This window comes from Schistocerca serialis, chromosome 5, assembly GCF_023864345.2.
Source record: "Schistocerca serialis cubense isolate TAMUIC-IGC-003099 chromosome 5, iqSchSeri2.2, whole genome shotgun sequence".
Classification (NCBI taxonomy): Eukaryota; Metazoa; Arthropoda; class Insecta; order Orthoptera; family Acrididae; genus Schistocerca; species Schistocerca serialis.
The window spans coordinates 575,860,396-575,881,891 of record NC_064642.1 but is presented as its reverse complement, the minus strand read 5'-3'; the positions used below and the strand labels follow the sequence as shown (position 1 = coordinate 575,881,891).

The 21,496-nt window shown below is 43.1% G+C and overlaps 1 protein-coding gene across 1 annotated transcript in view; it reads left to right on the top strand.

Annotated features, from left to right (window-relative positions):
- LOC126482106 (carboxypeptidase B-like) overlaps positions 1-9,313 on the top strand; it is an 88,721-nt gene extending 79,408 nt beyond the window's left edge. The window contains exon 9 of the mRNA XM_050106082.1: positions 9,123-9,313. Within this exon, the coding sequence (XP_049962039.1) occupies positions 9,123-9,313 (191 nt within the window). The remainder of the gene's footprint in view (positions 1-9,122) is intronic.
- The last annotated feature ends 12,183 nt before the right edge of the window (positions 9,314-21,496 follow it).

Genomic DNA, 21,496 nt, shown 5'->3' with positions numbered 1-21,496 from the left:
TGCCAGTTTGTAGAATCCAATTCTTCTGGCCTATAAGTAGTTTCACATTGAACATACAGGTAATCAGGGAACACGTTTGTATTGAATAGCTGTATTCCGGTCTTCTCGAAGCCGTTTATGGGAATCTGTATTAGAGCAGCTCTTGTAAAAGTCCTATTCACAAGGTTAATGATTTGGTAGATGGTGATGCAACGTCCAGGATTCCCAATTAACCACTGCCTAGCTTCTTGCTCCGTACTATGCATTCAAAGGGGCCATCTATGGGTTGAATGAGGTGTGTGATTCATATCCGTCAAAATTAGCAAAACTGATTTTTCCAGTGAAGGGTTAGGATATTCGACGAATTTCTTAAGCCGGATTTGAAAAGTGTCCTTATTGATTCACCCCAAGTCATGATAACAAGCGAAACATCATGGAGGAGCATCATTCGTTAACAGCGGACTTTCCTTCTTCCTGGGAAATACAAACATTGGCGGCATATGCTTCCCAGATAAATCATACATATTCCTGAAGTAACAAGTACACCACGTTTTGCAGAAGATAAACATCCAGCTTTTTTTTTCGGAAGGCTAACACCTTTCAAGGTTTGTTTGGGACTGTGAGAATCCCTGTCTCATCCGCATTGTACACATCGCTTGGTTTAATTTTGGACTTCGTATAAATTGACTCCAAAAGATCAAAAAATTTCCCAATGTCAGCTCTATTAAAACCTTTAACTCAAGCTAAGTAACCTTAGTTTTAATTCAGTATGTCGGTTAACGAAACCGCAGTAACAGTCTTTACCTTCCATTTTTTCGACTCTGTTAAAGGTATGATTTATGATATTTTTCTATGCTAAATCAAATGCCAGTTGGCGTAGATTAGAAATTGTAAGGCCAAACAGTCTCTCTCATAAATAATACGCACTCAACTATTTCCTTTTCTTGAGCTTCAGAAAACACAGTGTCATAGCCACCTAATCGCTTTTCAGATGCCAGGTCAGACCTCATTTCATTTTTTTACGCTTTTTTCATCCGGAAAATCATGGTTGTTCTAGGTATGTTGAAGGATTCACATGGTGCAGTGTACTCCATCTATCCTTCAAGGACTGCATTCACTGCCTCCTTCATTCCTTGTTGTGACAAACTCTGCCGAGTTGTTCCTCAGCGAGTAGCTTCTCACCATATCTGAAATGAAATTGCAGGTGCGTTAGATTTAGGAACATAAAAATTCCACAACAGTATTTGCCGTGAGTATTAAAAAATTAAAGAAGTTGCTTTGTTAATTTGAAGAGAACTTTCTACTTGCCTTAGGCCCTACTAAAAACACCAATTTCCTGCGGCTTTAACTTTTTTGTGTAACAAGTAAAACAGTTTTGTGTTAAGCAAAAAGTAAAAATTTGGGCAAAGCCTTTTTATTTCCTGTTAACTTCCATCCCCATTTAGAGTAAATTTAATGAAACACTTAAGATTACTAATTCAGAGTTTTAATTATTTTATAAAGTCGTATAATAGAGCACTGAATTGAGTGGTATTACACTGTACGGCAAAACCGATCTTCGATCTACGGATTTGCCCCACAGTACACAACGAAACAAATATGGCGATTTAAAGTTATTGAGCAACAGTTGGTAGGCTATCTTTACTTTTTTTTTTTTGGTCGTCAGTCTACTGACTGGTTTGATGCGGCCCGCCACGAATTCCTTTCCTGTGCTAACTTCTTCATCTCAGAGTAGCACTTGCAACCTACGTCCTCAATTATTTGCTTGACGTATTCCAATCTTTGCCTTCCTCTACAGTTTTTGCCCTCTACAGCTCCCTCTGGTACCATGGAAGTCATTCCCTCATGTCTTAGCAGATGTCCTATCATCCTGTCCCTTCTCCTTATCAGTGTTTTCCACATATTCCTTTCCTCTCCGATTCTGCGTAGAACCTCCTCATTCCTTACCTTATCAGTCCACCTACTTTTCAACATTCGTCTATAGCACCACATCTCAAATGCTTCGATTCTCTTCTGTTCCGGTTTTCCCACAGTCCATGTTTCACTACCATACAATGCTGTACTCCAGACGTACATCCTCAGAAATTTTTCCCTCAAATTAAGGCCGGTATTTGATATTAGTAGACTTCTCTTGGCCAGAAATGCCTTTTTTGCCAGAGCGAGTCTGCTTTTGATGTCCTCCTTGCTCCGTCCGTCATTGGTTATTTTACTGCCTAGGTAGCAGAATTCCTTAACTTCATTGACTTCGTGACCATCAATCCTGATGTTAAATTTCTCACTGTTCTCATTTCTACTACTTCTCATTACCTTCGTCTTTCTCCGATTTACTCTCAAACCATACTGTGTACCCATTAGACTGTTCATTCCGTTCAGCAGATCATTTAATTCTTCTTCACTTTCACTCAGGATAGCAATGTCATCAGCGAATCGTATCATTGATATCCTTTCACCTTGTATTTTAATTCCACTCCTGAACCTTTCCTTTATTTCCGTCATTGCTTCCTCGATGTACAGATTGAAGAGTAGGGGCGAAAGGCTACAGCCTTGTCTTACACCCTTCTTAATACGAGCACTTCGTTCTTGATCGTCCACTCTTATTATTCCCTCTTGGTTGTTGTACATATTGTATATGACCCGTCTCTCCCTATAGCTTACCCCTACTTTTTTCAGAATGTCGAACAGCTTGCACCGTTTTATATTGTCGAACGCTTTTTCCAGGTCGACAAATCCTATGAAAGTGTCTTGATTTTTCTTTAGCCTTGCTTCCATTGTTAGCCGTAACGTCAGAACTGCCTCTCTCGTCCCTTTACTTTTCCTAAAGCCAAACTGATCGTCACCTAGCGCATTCTCAATTTTCTTTTCCATTCTTCTGTATATTATTCTTGTAAGCAGCTTCGATGCATGAGTTGTTAAGCTGATTGTGCGATAATTTTCGCACTTGTCAGCTCTTGCCATCTTCGGAATTGTGTGGATGATGCTTTTCCGAAAGTCAGATGGTACATCGCCAGACTCATATATTGTACACACCAACGTGAATAGTCGTTTTGTTGCCACTTCCCCCAATGATTTTAGAAATTCTGATGGAATGTTATCTATCCCTTCTGCCTTATTTAACCGTAAGTCCTCCAAAGCTCTTTTAAATTCCGATTCTAATACTGGATCCCCTATCTCTTCTAAATCGACTCCTGTTTCTTCTTCTATCACATCAGACAAATCTTCACCCTCATAGAGGCTTTCAATGTATTCTTTCCACCTATCTGCTCTCTCCTCTGCATTGAACAGTGGAATTCCCGTTGCACTCTTAATGTTACCACCGTTGCTTTTAATGTCACCAAAGGTTGTTTAGACTTTCCTGTATGCTGAGTCTGTCCTTCCGACAATCATATCTTTTTCGATGTCTTCACATTTTTCCTGCAGCCATTTCGTCTTTCCTTCCCTGCACTTCCTATTTATTTCATTCCTCAGCGACTTGTATTTCTGTATTCCTGATTTTCCCGGAACATGTTTGTACTTCCTTCTTTCATCAATCAACTGAAGTATTTCTTCTGTTACCCATGGTTTCTTCGCAGCTACGTTCTTTGTACCTATGTTTTCCTTCCCAACTTCTGTGATGGCCCTTTTTAGAGATGTCCATTCCTCTTCAACTGTACTGCCTACTGCGCTATTCCTTATTGCTGTATCTATAGCGTTAGAGAACTTCAAACGTATCTCGTCATTCCTTAGTACTTCCGTATTCCACTTCTTTGCGTATTGATTCTTCCTAACTAATGTCTTGAACTTCAGCCTACTCTTCATCACTACTATATTGTGATCTGAGTCTATATCTGCTCCTGGGTACGCCTTACAATCCAGTATCTGATTTCGGAATCTCTGTCTGACCATGATGTAATCTAATTGAAATCTTCCCGTATCTCCCGGCCTTTTCCAAGTATACCTCCTCGTCTTGTGATTCTTGAACAGGGTATTCGCTATTACTAGCTGAAACTTGTTACAGAACTCAATTAGTCTTTCTCCTCTTTCATTCCTTGTCCCAAGCCCATATTCTGCTGTAACCTTTTCTTCTACTCCTTCCCCTACAACTGCATTCCAGTCGCCCATGACTATCAGATTTTCGTCCCCCTTTACATACTGCAGTACCCTTTCAATTTCCTCATACACTTCCTCTATCTGTTCATCTTCAGCTTGCGACGTCGGCATGTATACCTGAACTATCGTTGTTGGTGTTGGTCTGCCGTCGATTCTGATTAGAACAACCCGGTCACTGAACTGTTCACAGTAATACACCCTCTTCCCTACCTTCCTATTCATAACGAATCCTACACCTGTTATACCATTTTCTGCTACTGTTGATATTACCCGATACTCATCTGGCCAGAAATCCTTGTCTTCTTTCCACTTCACTTCACTGACCCCTACTATATCTAGATTGAGCCTTTGCATTTCCCTTTTCAGATTTACTAGTTTCCCTACCACGTTCAAGCTTCTGACATTCCACGCCCCGAGTCGTTGAACGTTATCCTTTCGTTGATTATTCAATCTTTTTCTCATGGTAACCTCCCCCTTGGCAGTCCCCTCCCGGAGATCCGAATGGGGGACTATTCCAGAATCTTTTGCCAATGGAGAGATCATCATGACACTTCTTCAATTACAGGCTACATGTCCTGTGGATACACGTTACGTGTCTTTAATGCAGTGGTTTCCATTGCCTTCTGCATCCTCATGTCGTTGATCATTGCTGATTCTTCCGCCTTTAGGGGCAATTTCCCACCCCTAGGACAAGAGAGTGCCCTGAACCTCTATCCGCTCCTCCGCCCTCTTTGACAAGGCCGTTGGCAGAATGAGGATGGCTTCTTATGCCGGAAGTCTTCGGCCGCCAATGCTGATTATTTATCAAAATTTAGGCAGTGGCGGGGATCGAACCCGGGACCGAAGACGTTTTGATTATGAATCAAAGACGCTACCCCTAGACCAGGAGTCCACAGCTTTTCTACAAAAACATAACTAAGCTCACTGAATAAAAATACTTTCTTACCGATCTAGGTGACGCTGTGGTTAACACACTGGACTGTCTTCGGGAGGACGATGTTCAAACCCGCGTCCAGCCATCCTGATTTAGATTTTCCGTGATTTCCCTAAATCTCTTCAGACAAATGCCGGGATGAATGCTTTGAAAGGGCACAGCTTTCCGATGGTAACGATGACCTCGCTGCTTGGCCCGCTCCTCCCAAACCCCAAATCAACCAACCAACCATACTTATTCCCTAATAGTAAATCAGATTGGCGTATTAATTCTCAAAATCATAGACAAAGTTTGTGCAACTTGGAAAAGAAATTGTCTAAAACTCAAAAAATTCACACAATCCAAACAATGGCCAGTATGCAAACGAAACCAATTTCGAACTTCTCATAATCGCTGACTTCAATGCTTCATAATGTTGTCGCCCGATAGCTGCACCTGACAGGCAATCTTCTAGGGGTCGGTTTGGTCTGCCCAGCCAGTATTGTCCCACTCTCCCCTGTTTATCACTCTCTGTTTCCTGTTTAATGACATCACAGACCGCTTTGCATTTGATGTTTGCAGTGTATATGATTTCATCATTAAATAACTTTTTTTACAGCAATCAGCATCTTATACATATTTTTGTACCTATGATAGAAATTTAAAACTCTGGTTCATCGCGGCGACTTTTATGGAACTAAGGTACTTAAGAGTTGTGAGGACTTCCTAATATCTGCCATTATCAATTTGCTTTTTAATATACTGGTAGTGATTTCACAATTACATTAGTTTTTTTGTATAATTTACCCCATCTTTGGTTTGATAGTTCTCTTTAAAAACCTTAATTTTGATTTCTGAGAAACGTCTTTTGGAAGTCTGTAGTTGGGGATATTTCTCCATATCCTATTTTACTGTATTTGCAGTGTATATGATTTCATCATTCATGGTCTGAGAGTCCAAGATCTTTTCCAGCTACATCTCACTCTTCCCTGCCGATATTTGTGGTCACATTGTCGATAACGAAATGGTTCAAATGGCTCTGAGCACTATGGGACTCAACTGCTGTCGTCATAAGTCCCCTAGAACTTAAAACTACTTAAACCTAACTAACCTAAGGACAGCACACGACACCCAGCCATCACGAGGCAGAGAAAATCCCTGACCCCGCCGGGAATCGAACCCAGGAACCCGGGCGTGGGAAGCGAGAACGCTACCGCACGACCACGAGATGCGGGCTTGTCGATAACGGATGCAGTCATTGTGACATACCTTATCGCACTATTGACCAAAAGGGACATGGTCTACCATGCTGCCACCATATCTGCTAATGACAACACTGGGTGGGACTAGAGGTATCCAGTGGTGTGCGCAGCATTTGGCTACGGAGCGTATTTAATCTGTTTAGTCAACTAGGTACTCACAACAGTGCTGCAGTGCAAGTGGTGTTGACACAAAGCAGAGTAATGGCAACCATAAACAAAGCAAACAATTGCATTATATCTACAACAACAGTTACGAAGTTGAAATTTCGTCAGAAATGAAGCCAAGGAATTTCGCAGAGTGAGAAAGAAGTGACAGATGCAATATTAGCGTTTCTGTAAGATGAGTCAGTGGAATGTGGTGTCTCCTATACGCTCGATTGTGCGGACAGTGTAGATGAGGAATACAGCGATGACAGTACGAGTATGTGCTTAACAAGTGAAAGTAATATGGAAACAGGTGAAAGGTAGTAAAGAAGCATCGCTGTCCAAGGAGCGGGAACTAAACATAATTACCTACATGGAACATCATCCGGAGCACGGTAAAAAAAGGAAAAAGAAAAAAAAACATTATACATAGATTTTGATGTGACTGTGTAGCGCATAAGAAAAACTACGGATATCGAAGAAAGCCATGGGAGACTTGTTGCAAAAATTAGTGTTTGCGCTTTTCAAGGATGCTCCATATAATTTATAAAATGTTCCTGATAGTCACCTATTACGTTATGCACTCAAACTGTGCATGATACGAGTTGCAGTGAATGGCTGCGTAACTTCAAACAGTGCCACAGAATTGGAAGACGTAAGATAACCAAATTTCAAACAAAGCGTCAACTTGACGATCTACAGCAAACAGCGGAACCGGCCCGAAAATTTGTAGATGAGATAAACAAAGGTATTCCATCGTTCAGTAAGGAATTTGTTTTCAGCTCCACCCATTCCGGATCTGAAGAGCAAATGCATATGAGAGGAACCCTGGAAATCACGGGTACAAAGAGAGTTGTATAAACACCAACTAACACTAGTGTCTTAACGCATTCGTGTACAATTATGCCGACTGTTAATCTCGATGGTAAGTTGGCTGGAACGTTGTTTCTGTGCTGCGTGAAGTTGGAAGTACTATGCCCCCTGCTGCCCTTTTAAGTGTGCGAGGTATAGGAAGAGCAGGAAGAGAACTACAGCAACGGTATGAGCAGCGCGTTTGGCCAATAGCTGGTCAAAATACTTGCTTTTTCTTGATTCCTGGTCTGCGTATAAAAATTATGTCGCTGTAGAGGAAACTATCACTTCTGCAAAGCGTTTGGCACTGCAATTCATGTCATCTGGAATGACCGGACAAATTCAGACTCTGGATGGTTGCTTTTTCCGTGCCTGTAACATATTACCGCACTATCTGCAGCTACGCCCTAAATGATAGCCTAAAGGATAGCCAGTTTCTGCCGGCCGGGGTGGCCGAGCGGTTCTAGGCGGTTCAGTCTGGAACCGCGCGTCTTCTACGGTCGCAGGTTCGAATCCTGCGTCGGGCATGGATGTGTGTGATGTCCTTAGGTTAGTTAGGTTTAAGTAGTTCTATGTTCTAGGGGACTGATGACCTCAGAAGTTAAGTCCCATAGTGCTCAGAGCCATTTGAAACATTTTTGATAGCCAGTTTCACAATAACCTCTACGACAAACAGTTTCGCATTCCATCAGTTTTCATCGCCCCGTTACACCAATACGATTTTATTTGCATTGTTTGAGAGTGGATACCCAGCTGACCACCCAGCACAGTTTGTAAACTGCCAAGAAGTTCGCCTTCGATCTTGATGGTGCGAGCCTTTGTCATCACGTTGCGCCATTTTTCATTCGGTGTTGATGGTCCAAGTTAATGGTTTGTTTTGAACATTTCTTGACTGTCGACGATGTCCCTTTTGTTAAGTGTAACGCATACATCTCATAGAAGGTTGATCTCTGCACCTCCCGAACACTCATTTTCTGTCACCCTCCTGATGCACATGGTAAGTCATCAGCAGCTAATAGTTTTCCTGTCATAATTGTTCACGTAACAATTTCAATTGAGCCTTACTAATGATTGCGCTGAAGGGGTTCATTGTCAGCTGAAGTGTGCTGCACATTTCCTGCTCCGAGTCCTACCTGAGACTCCTTTCCACTTATCTGTGGCAGTGGTTGATACATGTCTTTAGTGTTGGTCATAAAACTATCATACTGAGTTCTCTTTCTCCCTGACTGCCAACTACAGACAATCCTCCTCTCCTCCGTCTCCCTTGATCCTGATGAATCCTCTCCTTGCTTCCTCTAAATATGCCTGAAGGCAGCAGATTTTACCAGCCAGTCACGCAATCGAAATGTTCCTCCTGCGTACTCCCACCAGCTCAGCATGGATTGCTGTACTGTTGTTCGCTCTGTAATGTAGAAACGAATTGCAACGATAATACACTTTATCAAAGTCCTGTGCCATTTTGTTTTGCAGCTCTAGCGGCATGCTATAGCACTAAGGCGCGGGAATTTCAAAGTGTACCAGGAGTACAGACATGTACTTTCAAATAAAAAGAAAATGCAACTTTATTTTTTGGAAGCGATAATTAAACTTTATGCCTACCTTTGTGTTGATGCTCTCTGTTTGCGAGTGAAAAAAATTACTAATAGTATGCAGTGGCTTACGGAATATGTATATAAGCGTAGATCAAGAAGCAGTTGTGAATGAAGGCCGATTTATCACTTAATTGTCGAACCTGTCAATCCCAAGAGGCTTCTAATCTTGAAGAATTTGTTGTTTTTTTCTTAATTTCTAAGATTTCGTTCTCTGTTCTTGTAGACTGACGTATATGTGTGGATAATAAGAAAGATGTGTGTTTCTAACCGTTTGGACGACCCCTGTTTTCACAGACGCAGCGTCTGGCGTGAGCAACGACTGGGTGAAAGGTGTGGCTGGGGTGAACCTCTCCTTCACCCTTGAACTGCCTGGTGGCGGAGACACAGGTTTCGACCCTCCAGCATCCGACATCCTCAGCATTGTGACACCATTCTTTGAAGCAATTCGTGTTTTCGGACAATATGTTGCTGACAACTATGGATAAAAAAAGACTGCGTGCTGAAGCAGCGTCTATAACTGAGACTTGATGCTTTATAATAAATACTATTTCGTGAATCATATTCTCATAGTCATTGTAAGGGTAAATAATAAAACCATTCGTACCTTTCGTTACCTCGCCCACAGTTTAATACATTCTTTGAGGCGCCATAGTAAGCAAACTATGTAAATTTATATGAACATCATTTATCTCATGGGCCTAAGATTGTGGTTGCTAAGTTAACTGCTATATCTATTCGCCATACAATACACACTAACGCTATATTAACACGCACCTACGTATTTCGTGAGCTACGTCATCATTATCTGTCTGACAATATTTAATCAGTCAGAACTATTTGTAATTAGTGGACAAATAATCGTCAAATAAGCGGATTTAAAGATTCGAGGTATTGTCTTTAGTACACAAAATTAGAAGATGTTGGAACAAACTTCAAAATATTTAAGCATTTCTGTGGTACAAAACAACGAACATGAAAACTTAAATTAGAAAGGGAAAACCTATTCAAACCGCACAAAGATTTTGTTCTTCCTTTATTGTTGTATGAATTGCAAAAGCTGGAGTCTAACTTTTGACGAAAGAAGACAAACTGAGGAGACTGAAATGAGATTTCTCCTATAAGTAGCGGGGTAATCGCACCCAGATCACAAGAAAATCAAAATTAGACGAGGAACACTTACAGTAAATTTCCATTGTATTTATTATTCTTAAAATTATTAATTAATTTTCTGAGGCACAAAACACTGGCAACGCCTTCAGTTCATACACGGAGTATTTAACTTTCAGAGTGGAAAAACCGCGAAACGTCTAAACCACAGGCCGCCAACTAGTTGGATGTTCTTGATATGTGATAGCGGCAACCCTAAGCATAGATGTGTCCATTTCCACAATAAATTCTTTCCCAAATTGGGCATCGTCAGTACGGGATCGCTTGCCAGGGCCCCTTTCAGTGCTTCAAATGATCAAATGATGCCTGTTGGGACGGACCTCACTCAGATTTTCTCCTTTTTTCTCAGCTCATTAAACGGAGAATCTCTTGGAAAAAAAAAAAAAAAGATCGCCATCGCCATGCCTGTGAAGCGTGCCACAGTCTTAAGCGATGAGCCGGCACGATTTTCTTCCTTCCGTGCCTGATCGATGCTAACTACCTCAGTTGGAACTAAGTGGCTAAATAGGAGACCTCGGGCTGAGCGAATTTCACGTTAGTTGGCTTAATAGCAGATCCTGATTCTTGCAAACGTTCAAGTAACACCCTGATATTGCCAGATGCTCTTGAAAATTTTGACTAACATAACAATAGCACCTGAATAGCTACATGCAATGCTAAACTTTCAATCTGAAACGACATTATCCGAAATATGAGGTGGTGGACAGGCCAAAAGAAACCTGGTTGTATTCGAAAGGATTCTAATCAGTCACAAAAGCAGTTACTGGTTTTAATTCCTCAGCCAAGCACAGTTGAAAATAAGTTTGATTGTGATCAAAGGTAACGGACGCTTTTGCCTTCTGAAACCCTGAAATATATGGGTGCAAATCAGGCAAGAGTAAAGAATGTGGAAGAATCTTAGTATTGGGGGTGCGGTAGTCCGTAAGAGGTTGCACCCCCATCCTCTCTGGTTTTGGGACCAGAAAAATAGGGAGGAATGCGGAAAAGTGGTGGGCCTCATAACTCCCTCTCGCAGCATCTCATTCTCTGAAACGCTTATTTGCTTGATTTACGGAGGAAACAGATGATAAGGAGGATGCCTGACCATAATAGTGTCTGTTAGTTCGATTTTGCACTCTTAGCACCTTGCAAGTCCGAAATGGCTAGTGAGAACATCTCTAATTTCTTATTTCTTCATACAAATTCTCCAAATTTTCACGCTGCTCCGCATTCAAATGTCTCCACTCATAAGGAGACGTCTCCCTTTTCAGCAACCGCGGAATGCACGCCCAAGTGAACTACAAACCTGCAAAATTCAGTGACAGTTTGAGGAGCAAAACGAAAGAAAAAACTATTCTCGGGCCAATTAGGAATTAACCCAACAGGACGACGATCAGTGGAACTCACAACCTACGAATGACCCGGACCTTAAACCGCCATATGACGTTATGTGTACACAATCTAACAACCAGAACACATAAAAAGTGCATTTCGATCGAATTGGTCACCTTGCACGATTCACCTCGACCGCATGATGCCATAAATATATTCTTGTGTAACAAATAAAAACCCTACTGATTAAGGTAGGAGAGCGGCCCGTATCGAGCAGTGCACATACCGGTTCTGTATTAACACTAGCTCATACAAAACAAACCCGAGAAGCAATAGTCCCATAACACCTTTCCACTCTTTACAACACTTGTTTTCTCCACCGTCATCTACTGACACATCCACCTCTATGCGGAGAGTCCCTGGCTAAAATGACCATCACGGCGACACCTGAAACATCTAACGTTTTCCCAGATGCGTTCTCTGGCCAGAGGCCCTCGATCCTACTCCAGCACTAACGCTGAGCTGCTCCCTTCTCGTCTCTTACTATCAGATTCCCATACGTCCTCAGTTGCTCCAGTTGTATAAAATTTCCTGGAAGAGTACTAGATGTTGTTCGTGTGCTCTGCACTGAACATATTCCCTCCAGCATGTTGTTAACAACTTATTCCTCAGAAAAGACGTACACTCAGTACCATGTTTAATTATATTAACATAGTCCTTCGTGGGTCTCTGGAACACTGCACCCCGAAGTACAGTTTTTCCACCAATTCATGTTATCTTGCAGTTCGAGGAGAAATGTAATTGTATGTCCAATGTCTTCACTAATCCAAGTTGACAAAACATCTCATTCACATAATAATGCTACCAAGCGGTTAGCCAGCCTAGTAAGTAATTCAGACACACCATCAAGGTATCTGAAAATCACTGCTTCAGTATATCCTTACTTGTTCCTGGTAAAGTTTTCACTGTCTGTAACAAGTTCCGTTATCTTACTCAAAAGTGGCTGTGTATGCTCTCTTACCATTTCACTTGATCCTGCACCAAGGTGATAGGTTTCCTAACGTCTTCTATCCCATTGGCGCTGTGCATACCTCCATGTCTGTTCATACTAGAGAAGCTGATTAAGTAATGCAACACATTTTTTTCTGAAAGCAGGTTGGTTTTATACAGTATTCCAATACACCATATTGTTACTCACTCTTTTGACTACAAAACGTATGTTTCAACATAATTTACGTTCAACGCGACGGCCTTATGCCACCTTCTGGGACGGACTGTATGCTCACGGGGTACCACTTTACTGGTCAACGTCTCAGCCAGTGTCTTGCTAGATCAATAACCTCGGCATCATCGACATATTGCTTCCCGTGGAGTGCATCTTCCATTGGACCAAACTGATGGAAGTCGGGAGGTGCGAGATCAGAGCACACACCTTTGAGTACTCCAACTGGTGGACGAGTGTACCAGCACTACCAACAGAAGTGTTTGATTGTGATCCCTCGATCACCTTGAATGAGAGTCTTCGCATGTTCCGACGTTGCAGGAGTGACAGCTGCTGACAGCTTGAAGATGGTCGTACTGTTATCAGTCGCAATATCAGAAAAAGAAATACGAGAGGCATTCAATAACTAATGCAACACATTTCCTTGCTCAAACCAATTTCGGTTTATTCAGGATTCAATACACCATACTTTTCCCGACTCTTTTGGCTTCAGAACCATATTTTTCAACATATGTGACAGCCGGCCGCGGTGGCCGTGCGGTTCTAGGCGCTCCAGTCCGGAGCCGCGCTGCTGCTACGGTTGCAGGTTCGAATCCTGCCTCGGGCATGGATGTGTGTGATGTCCTTAGGTTAGTTAGGTTTAAGTAGTTCTAAGCTCTGGGGGACTGATGACCACAGCAGTTGAGTCCCATAGTGCTCAGTGCCATTTGAACCAATCAACATATGTGACGGCCTTGCGCCACCTTATGGCAGGCCTGTATGCCCTCTTGGTACCACTCTATTCATCGACGTCAGAGCCAACGTCTTGCTACATCAAGAATTTTGCCACCATCCACGTAATGCTTCCTGCAGAGTGCATCATTCATTGGCCTAAGACAGAAAAGTCGGAACGTGCGAGATTAAGGGCTGCCGGGTGGATGAGGAAGAACAATCCAATGAAGTTTTGTGTGTTCTTCTCGGGTTAGCAGACTCATGTGAGGCCTTGCGTTGTCATGGAGAAGGAGAAGTTCGTTTGCATTTTTGTGGCGACGAACTCGCTGGACTCACCTCGATTGAGAGTGTTCGCAAGTTACAACTCTGCGGGAGTCACAGCTATGTGCGGCCGGCCGGCACGAGGGAGGTTCGACTGGTTAGCGGGACCTTGTTGAGATAATGACAGACGCCTCGCCCAGCGACTCAACGTGCTTTTGTTCACTGCCACGTTCAAATGGTTCAAATCGCTCTGAGCACTATGGGACTTAACATCTTAGGTCATCAGTCCCCTAGAACTTAGAACTACTTAAACCTAACTAACCTAAGGGCAGCACACACATCCATGCCCGAGGCAGGATTCGAACCTGTGACCATAGCGGTCCCGCGGTTCCAGACTGAAGTGCCTAGAACCGCTCGGCCACTCCAGCCGGCTCACTGCCAGGTCTCCCTAGACATTCTGGAAGAGTCCTGTATACATCCGCGACGTTTTAGTTTTCTGTTAAAAGAAACACAATGCAATTCTCAGTTGGACCGCACCTCAGTTATAGAAGCTATTTTGAAGGCTGTGTATAGCGCCGCCACCTACCGGAACTTCATGAACCTAATGGGACTGAGGCGATGCCCCACAACAAATTCTGCATTTTGTTCGACAATTCCTCTGTAGGTTTCCGGAGGTATATAACACCAGACGTCTACACGCTGGTCAAACAATTACCGTAAATCAGGAAGGGGTTGGCGGCTGCGGAGCTGGCGCTCTACAGTGCCCCAGATGTACTCCATCTGGGCCAGACCAGGCTCATTTGGTGGCCGAGACGTCACTGTCGTGCTCCTGAAACCGCTCTACCAGCATTCTGGTCTAGTGACATGGACAATTATACTGCTGAAAGACTCCATCGCCATCACGGAGTTAAGTATGAAGCGTAGCAGGTGATCTGCAGTGATGTTCATGTAGCCCATAGCTGTTGAAAATGGCTTAGATTCCTACTACTAGTCCGATGGAAGTCCAAGTGAATGTCCCCACAGCATAATTTTGCCGAAAACGGCCCGCGTTTCGAGCACCCGTTTACGTAGATCACGGCGTATTCGGACACAATCGTCGACCTGGTGTAACGAGACACACTTCCGTTGATCCACGGTCCAAAGCCGATGATCCCGTGCCCACTGCAGTTGTAATCTGCTGCAGAACCTTAAGCAATAGGGACACTGACCGTGCATTTGAACTTCAGTGTTGAGCATGCCGAGTTTCTGATCTCATAGCGCAGAAAAAGCATGTTGGTGTGTTTTCTCAAGGTGGAGAGCAACATCAAGCATATCTTCAGAAGGTTCTTTTCAACATAGGCCAATAAAATGGAATAACGCCATTTCGTCACACGCACACCGTCTTCAGAGGCTTTCAGTTGACGCCCACATACGGTGGCTTTTATACACACATCAAAAAAAGTTTTGCATCACCCCGGTTTCCAGAGCTCCTTAAGATAGACGTTGACTGTGGATATTGTATCACAGACACAGCCCCTTTGACTGTTCAGAGATGTCACTAAATCCGCCCAAAGATGTCAACAGCCATGCATGAGCAGCGCCTATTAGACGGAGGGGGTCCGACAGCCGATCAGTTCCAGTCATTCCACCACGAAGGAGGTACACGGCGCGTGTTGTCTGTAGTTCAACCATGCCTAGACGGTCAATACCACGGTTCGATCACGTCCGCATTGTTACTTTGTGCCGGGAAGGGCTCTCACATGGGAAGTGTCCAGGCATCTCGGAGTGAACCAAAGCGATGTCGTTCGGACATGGATGAGATAGAGACGAACTGTCGATGACATACTTCGCTCTGGCCGCCCAAGGGCTACTACTGCAGTGGATGACCGCTACCTACGGATTATGCCTCGGAGGAACCCTGACAGCAACGCCACCATGTTGAATAATGCTTTTCGTGCAGACACAGGACGTCGTGTTACGGCTCAAACAGTGCGCAATAGACTGCGTGATGCGCAGCTTCACTCCCGACGTCTATGACGAGGTCCATCTTTACAACCACGACACCATGCAGCGCAATACGGATGGGCCCAACAACATTGCCGAATGGACCGCTCAGGATTGGCATCACTTCTCTTCACCGATGAATGTCACCTAGCAGACAATCGTCGGAGACGTGTTTGGGGGCAACCCGGTCAGTCTGAACGCCTTAGACACACTGCCCAGCGAGTGCAGCAAGGTGGTGGTTCCCTGCTGTGTTGGGGCGGCATTATGTGGGGCTGACGTACGCCGCTGGTAGTCATGGAAGGCGCCGTAACGGCTGTACGATACGTGAATGCCATCCTCCGACCGATAGTACAACCATATCGGCAGCATATTGGCGAGGCATTCGTCTTCACGGACAATTTCGCGCTCCCATTGTGCACATCTTGTGAATAACTTCCTTCAGGATTCGGATGAAGTATTGTTTGTGGTATTTCGATGAAATGAGTTTTCTTCTTGACCAGATGTAGTGAACTCGGCAACAGACTGGAATCTGTAGATGGCCTGGAAGAACCACTCCTGTGAAATACACATCAGTTGTTGATATTAAATATGTCAGATTTTAAAATACGTATGCCCGCTTATCAAAATACATTGACGATACTAACATGGTTTATCCTCCGAATGTACTTTAGCCTCATTATTGAAGTAACATATGAAATAAGAAAAGTTGTTTGGGCTTTCAGTTCAGCGTCATTCTAATTACTGATAAGCTTTACTGCAGGTCAATGAAACAGAGGCTGCAGGTTGCGCATTGTCTCCAGTTAAAAGAAATTAGAAGTTGTCAGGAGGAGATCCTAACTTCAGCCCGTCAGTGCCTGCCTACCAAAGGAAGCGACACGATGCCAATTGTCAAAGCTTGGGCTGTGAAGCTGCAAAGAATGACTCCAGAACAACACATACATACCAAGAAAGAAATTTCATATAGAGATGTACCCACCTCCCACAACCACAGCTTTGTTCTCTTCATCTACTTCTATCTCAACAGCACTGAGTCTACAGGAGACTATAACAATCCACACAGCAGATGCAGCGCAGTTTTTTTCGCAGTTTGAGTCGTTCGTTCACGTTATTCTCGTCGAAATACCATAAAGTACGTTCCAATACTTCATCAGAGCCTGCACTATTTTCAATGGAATTTTTTATTCTTTTTCACTTTTTTTGTGGTTCATGGTGTGGGTTCCTGTAGTCATGTCCTAGTTCATGAACCACGGGCAACGTATGAGTGGCCAAGTAAGTGGTCCCGACAGTCGGGATACCAGTTACTTTGGAATAAGGCTGGGCATCTCGGACATATTCTGAGTCGTGGTCTCCTTTGTGCTCATACGGCAAAGACTACCAAATCCACCGGTTAGTCCCTCAGCCGTTAGGGGTAAAACCCAATGGGACTCGGGGCAAGTAAGGCTAGCATCCTGCTTCCCTGGTGCTTTAAATATGATGCTGGCAACAATCAGAGCAAAATGCCTCGGACCTTTGGAGGTGACGGAGTCCCACCTCTAACTGACAAACCAGGGACTCCTAAGACACGACTTGGCAAACAAATGGTAATGAGATGGGGAGCTATTAATATCAATGGGGGCTACTCTGGGAAGAAGGTAGAGCTGGCAGAGGCTGCAAGTAAGATGAGGCTGGATGTTTTAGCTGTTAGTGACATTCGGGTAAGGGGTGAGAAAGAAGAGGTAGTGGGAGAATACAAGGTCTACCTGTCAGGAGTCAAAGCAGGAATAGCACAATGGGGTGTAGGGCTTTACATCAGGAAAGAAATGGAACCCAGTGTAGTTGCAATAAGGTATGTAAACGAACGACTGATGTGGATAGATTTGACAGTGTCTAGCAAGAAACTTAGGATTGTGTCAGTATATTCGCATTGTGAAGGGACAGATCAAGATAAGATGGATAGTTTTTATGAGGCACTCAGTGATGTAGTTGTTAGAGTAAAGGACAAGGACAGTGTTCTGCTCATGGGTGACTTTAACGCCAGGATTGGAAATCGAACAGAAGGGTATGAAAAGGTTATGGGTAAATTTGGAGAGGATATGGAGGCCAACAGGAACGGGAAACAACTCTTGGATTTCTGTGCCAGTATGGGCTTAGTAATCACAAACTCCTTTTTTAAACATAAGAACATTCACCGGTATACTTGGGAAGGCAGGGGAACCAGATCTGTCATTGACTATATAATAACAGATCAGGAATTCAGGAAGGCTGTGAGGGACACACGTGTATTCAGGGGATTCTTTGATGACACTGATCATTATTTAATTTGCAGTGAAATTGGGATTGTGAGGCCGAAAGTGCAGGAGGTCAGGTCCATATGTAGGAGGATAAGAGTGGAGAAACTTCAGGATAAGGAAATCAGGCACAAGTACATAACAGCGATCTCAGAAAGGTACCAGTTAGTTGAGTGTAGTCAATTACAGTCATTGGAAAAGGAATGGACAAGGTACAAGGACACAGTACTAGAAGTGGCTAAAGAATGTCTTGGAACAGTAGTGTGTAAAAGTAGGATGAAGCAAATAGCTTGGTGGAATGATACAGTCAAGGCAGCCTGTAAAAGGAAAAAGAAGGCGTATCAAAAATGGCTACATACCAGAACCCAGGTAGACAGAGAAAGTTATGTTGAAGAAAGAAACAAAGCCAAACAGATAACTGCAGCATCCAAGAAGAAATCATGGGAAGACTTTGGAAACAGGTTGGAGACTATGGGTCAAGCTGCTGGAAAACCATTCTGGAGTGTAATTAGCAGTCTTCGAAAGGGAGGTAAGAAGGAAATGACAAGTATTTTGGGCAGGTCAGGAAAACTGCTGGTGAATCCTGTGGATGCCTTGGGCAGATGGAGGGAATATTTTGAAGAGTTGCTCAATGTAGGTGAAAATGCGATCAGTAATGTTTCAGATTTCGAGGTAGAATGGGATAGGAATGATGATGGAAATAGCATCACATTTGAGGAAGTGGAAAAAATGGTCAATAGATTGCAGTGCAATAAAGCGGCGCGGCTGGGGTGGATGAAATTAAGTCGGAACTCATCAAATACAGTGGAATGTCAGGTCTTAAATGGCTACACAGGATAATTGAAATGGCCTGGGAGTCGGGACAGATTCCATCAGACTGGACAAAAGCAGTAATCACACCAATCTTTAAACATGGAAACAGAAAAGATTGTAACAACTACAGAGGTATCTCTTTAATCAGCGTTGTGGGTAAAATCTTCTCAGGTATTGTTGAAAGGAAAGTGCGAGTATTAGTTGAGGACCAATTGGATGAAAATCAGTGTGGGTTTAGGCCTCTTAGAGGATGTCAGGACCGGATCTTTAGCTTACGGCAAATAATGGAGAAGTGTTATGAGTGGAACAGGGAATGGTATCTATGCTTTATAGATCTAGAAAAGGCATATGACCGGGTTCCTAGGAGGAAGTTATTGTCTGTTCTACGAGATTATGGAATAGAAGGCAAACTTTTGCAAGCAATTAAAGGTCTTTACATGGATAGTCAGGCAGCAGTTAGAGTTGACGGTAAATTGAGTTCATGGTTCAGAGTAGTTTCAGGGGTAAGACAAGGCTGCAACCTGTCTCCACTGTTGTTCATATTATTTATGGATCATATGTTGAAAACAATAGACTGGCTGGGTGAGATTAAGATATGTGAACACAAAATAAGCAGTCTTGCATATGCAGATGAGTTAGTTGTGATGGCAGATTCGATTGAAAGTTTGCAAAGTAATATTTCAGAGCTAGATCAGAAATGTAAGGACTATGGTATGAAGATTAGCATCTTCAAACGAAAGTAATGTCAGTGGGAAAGAAATATAAACGGATTGAGTGCCAAATAGGAGGAACAAAGTTAGAACAAGTGGACGGTTTCAAGTACTTAGGATGCATATTCTCACAGGATGGCAACATAGTGAATTAAGTGGAAGCGAAGTGTAGCAAAGCTAATGCAGTGAGCGCTCAGCTACGATCTACTCTCTTCTGCAAGAAGGAAGTCAGTACCAAGACTAAGTTATCTGTGCACCGTTCAATCTTTCGACCAACTTTGTTGTATGGGAGTGAAAGCTGGGTGGATTCAGGTTACCTTATCAACAAGGTTGAGGTTACGGATATGAAAGTAGCTAGGATGATTGCAGGTGCAAGTAGATGGGAACAATGGCAGGAGGGTGTCCACAATGAGGAAATCAAAGAAAAACTGGGAATGAACTCTATAGATGTAGCAGTCAGGGCGAACAGGCTTAGATGGTGGGGTCATGTTACACGCATGGGAGAAGCAAGGTTACCCAAGAGACTCATGGATTCAGCAGTAGAGGGTAAGAGGAGTCGGGGCAGACCGAGGAGAAGGTACCTGGATTCGGTTAAGAATGATTTTGAAGTAATAGGTTTAACATCAGAAGAGGCACCAATGTTAGCACTGAATAGGGGATCATGGAGGAACTGTATAAGGGGGCTATGCTTCAGACTGAACGCTGAAAGGCATTATCAGTCTTAAATGATGATGATGATGATTTCACTTTTTTATGATTATTTGTCCTTAAAGAATTATTTTCTTTAGCACATTATCCTTTGTGGCTGGGTGATAATTTTCTCTGTGTTTTATTAGTAAAGCATTATAGTAATCATTCTTTACGTTTGTTTTTGTAACAACGCAAAGTTTGCACGTTCTCAAACAATTTCATAGAAAAATATGCAAATAATTAATAAAGGTCATATGGTTTTCCTACCTTAGGCTTTCTGCACCGTCATAACTGCACCAAGTGGACTACTCCTGTCATTGTAGGCTAAGCGTTTTACGTCCACAGTTCAACATTAACGGCTTGTTCTTGCCACATGTACCATCGAAAAACATTCTTCTCCTAGTAGCTATAATTGTTAGTCTGCAAATGAAGTAAATTCTGATACAGTGTTGTCCAGTGCATTGTTCTCAGCCACCATTAAAATATCTGCAATTGTACCCCTTATATATATATATATATATATATATATATATATATATATATATATATGCTGTTGGATGCCATGTTTCCACAACTATTTCTGCAATACTGTGTTGTGTTGCTATTGTGTAATGTCGTGAGAGTCTGGAATGAGTGGTAAAAAAGGGAGAGAGCCTTTTTATTAGAATGACATCATTTCTAGCAATGTGGCATGTGAGGGGAGAGCTTAACAAAAGTAATTGTGTAAATATTTTTGTAATCGACTTCTTCCGGGCGTGAAAGTCGTGCCAGTCCCCAGCACGAATCCCTCTGGCGGAATAGCGTCTAGGTCCAGTGTGCCGGCCAGTCTGTGGATGGTTTTAAAGGCGGTTTTCCAACTGCCTCGGCGAATGCGGGCTGGTTCCCCTTATTCCGCCTCAGTTACACTATGTCGGTGATTGCTGTGCAAAAACTACCTCCATGTACGTGTACACCATAATTACTCTTCCACGCAAACATTTGGAGGGGGAGAGGGGGTGTCACTGGGGGTCGAACCGCACAGTAACCCTGGTTTCGGTATTGTGAGGCTGGGGGTGGGGGCTGGACTACTGTAGCCTGTTGTGAGGTTGTGTACGGCCGAGGGCTACGGCGGGGACGAAGCCTCTCCGTCGTTTCTAGGTCCCCGATTCCATAGAATACAATACAAGACAATCGACTTCTTATATTCATATGAAACGCACAACAATAAATGACTACTTATTATTTACAAAATAATAAATATTGGGTGCACATGAGAACTGGATAATACATGCCAGGTTATCAAAATCCTTTCAAACACAACTAACAAACTTTACCTTGTCCAAATACTTTATCCTCGGTATTGAGGTAATTACGGACAGTGTGGTTGTTGTCGTCTTCAGTCCTGCGACTGGTTTGATGCAGCTCTCCATGCAACTCTATCCTGTGCAAGCTTCTTCATCTCCCAGTACCTACTGCAACCTACATCCTTCTGAATTTGCTTTGTGTATTCATCTCTTGGTCCCCCTCTACGATTTTTACCCTCCACGCTGCCCT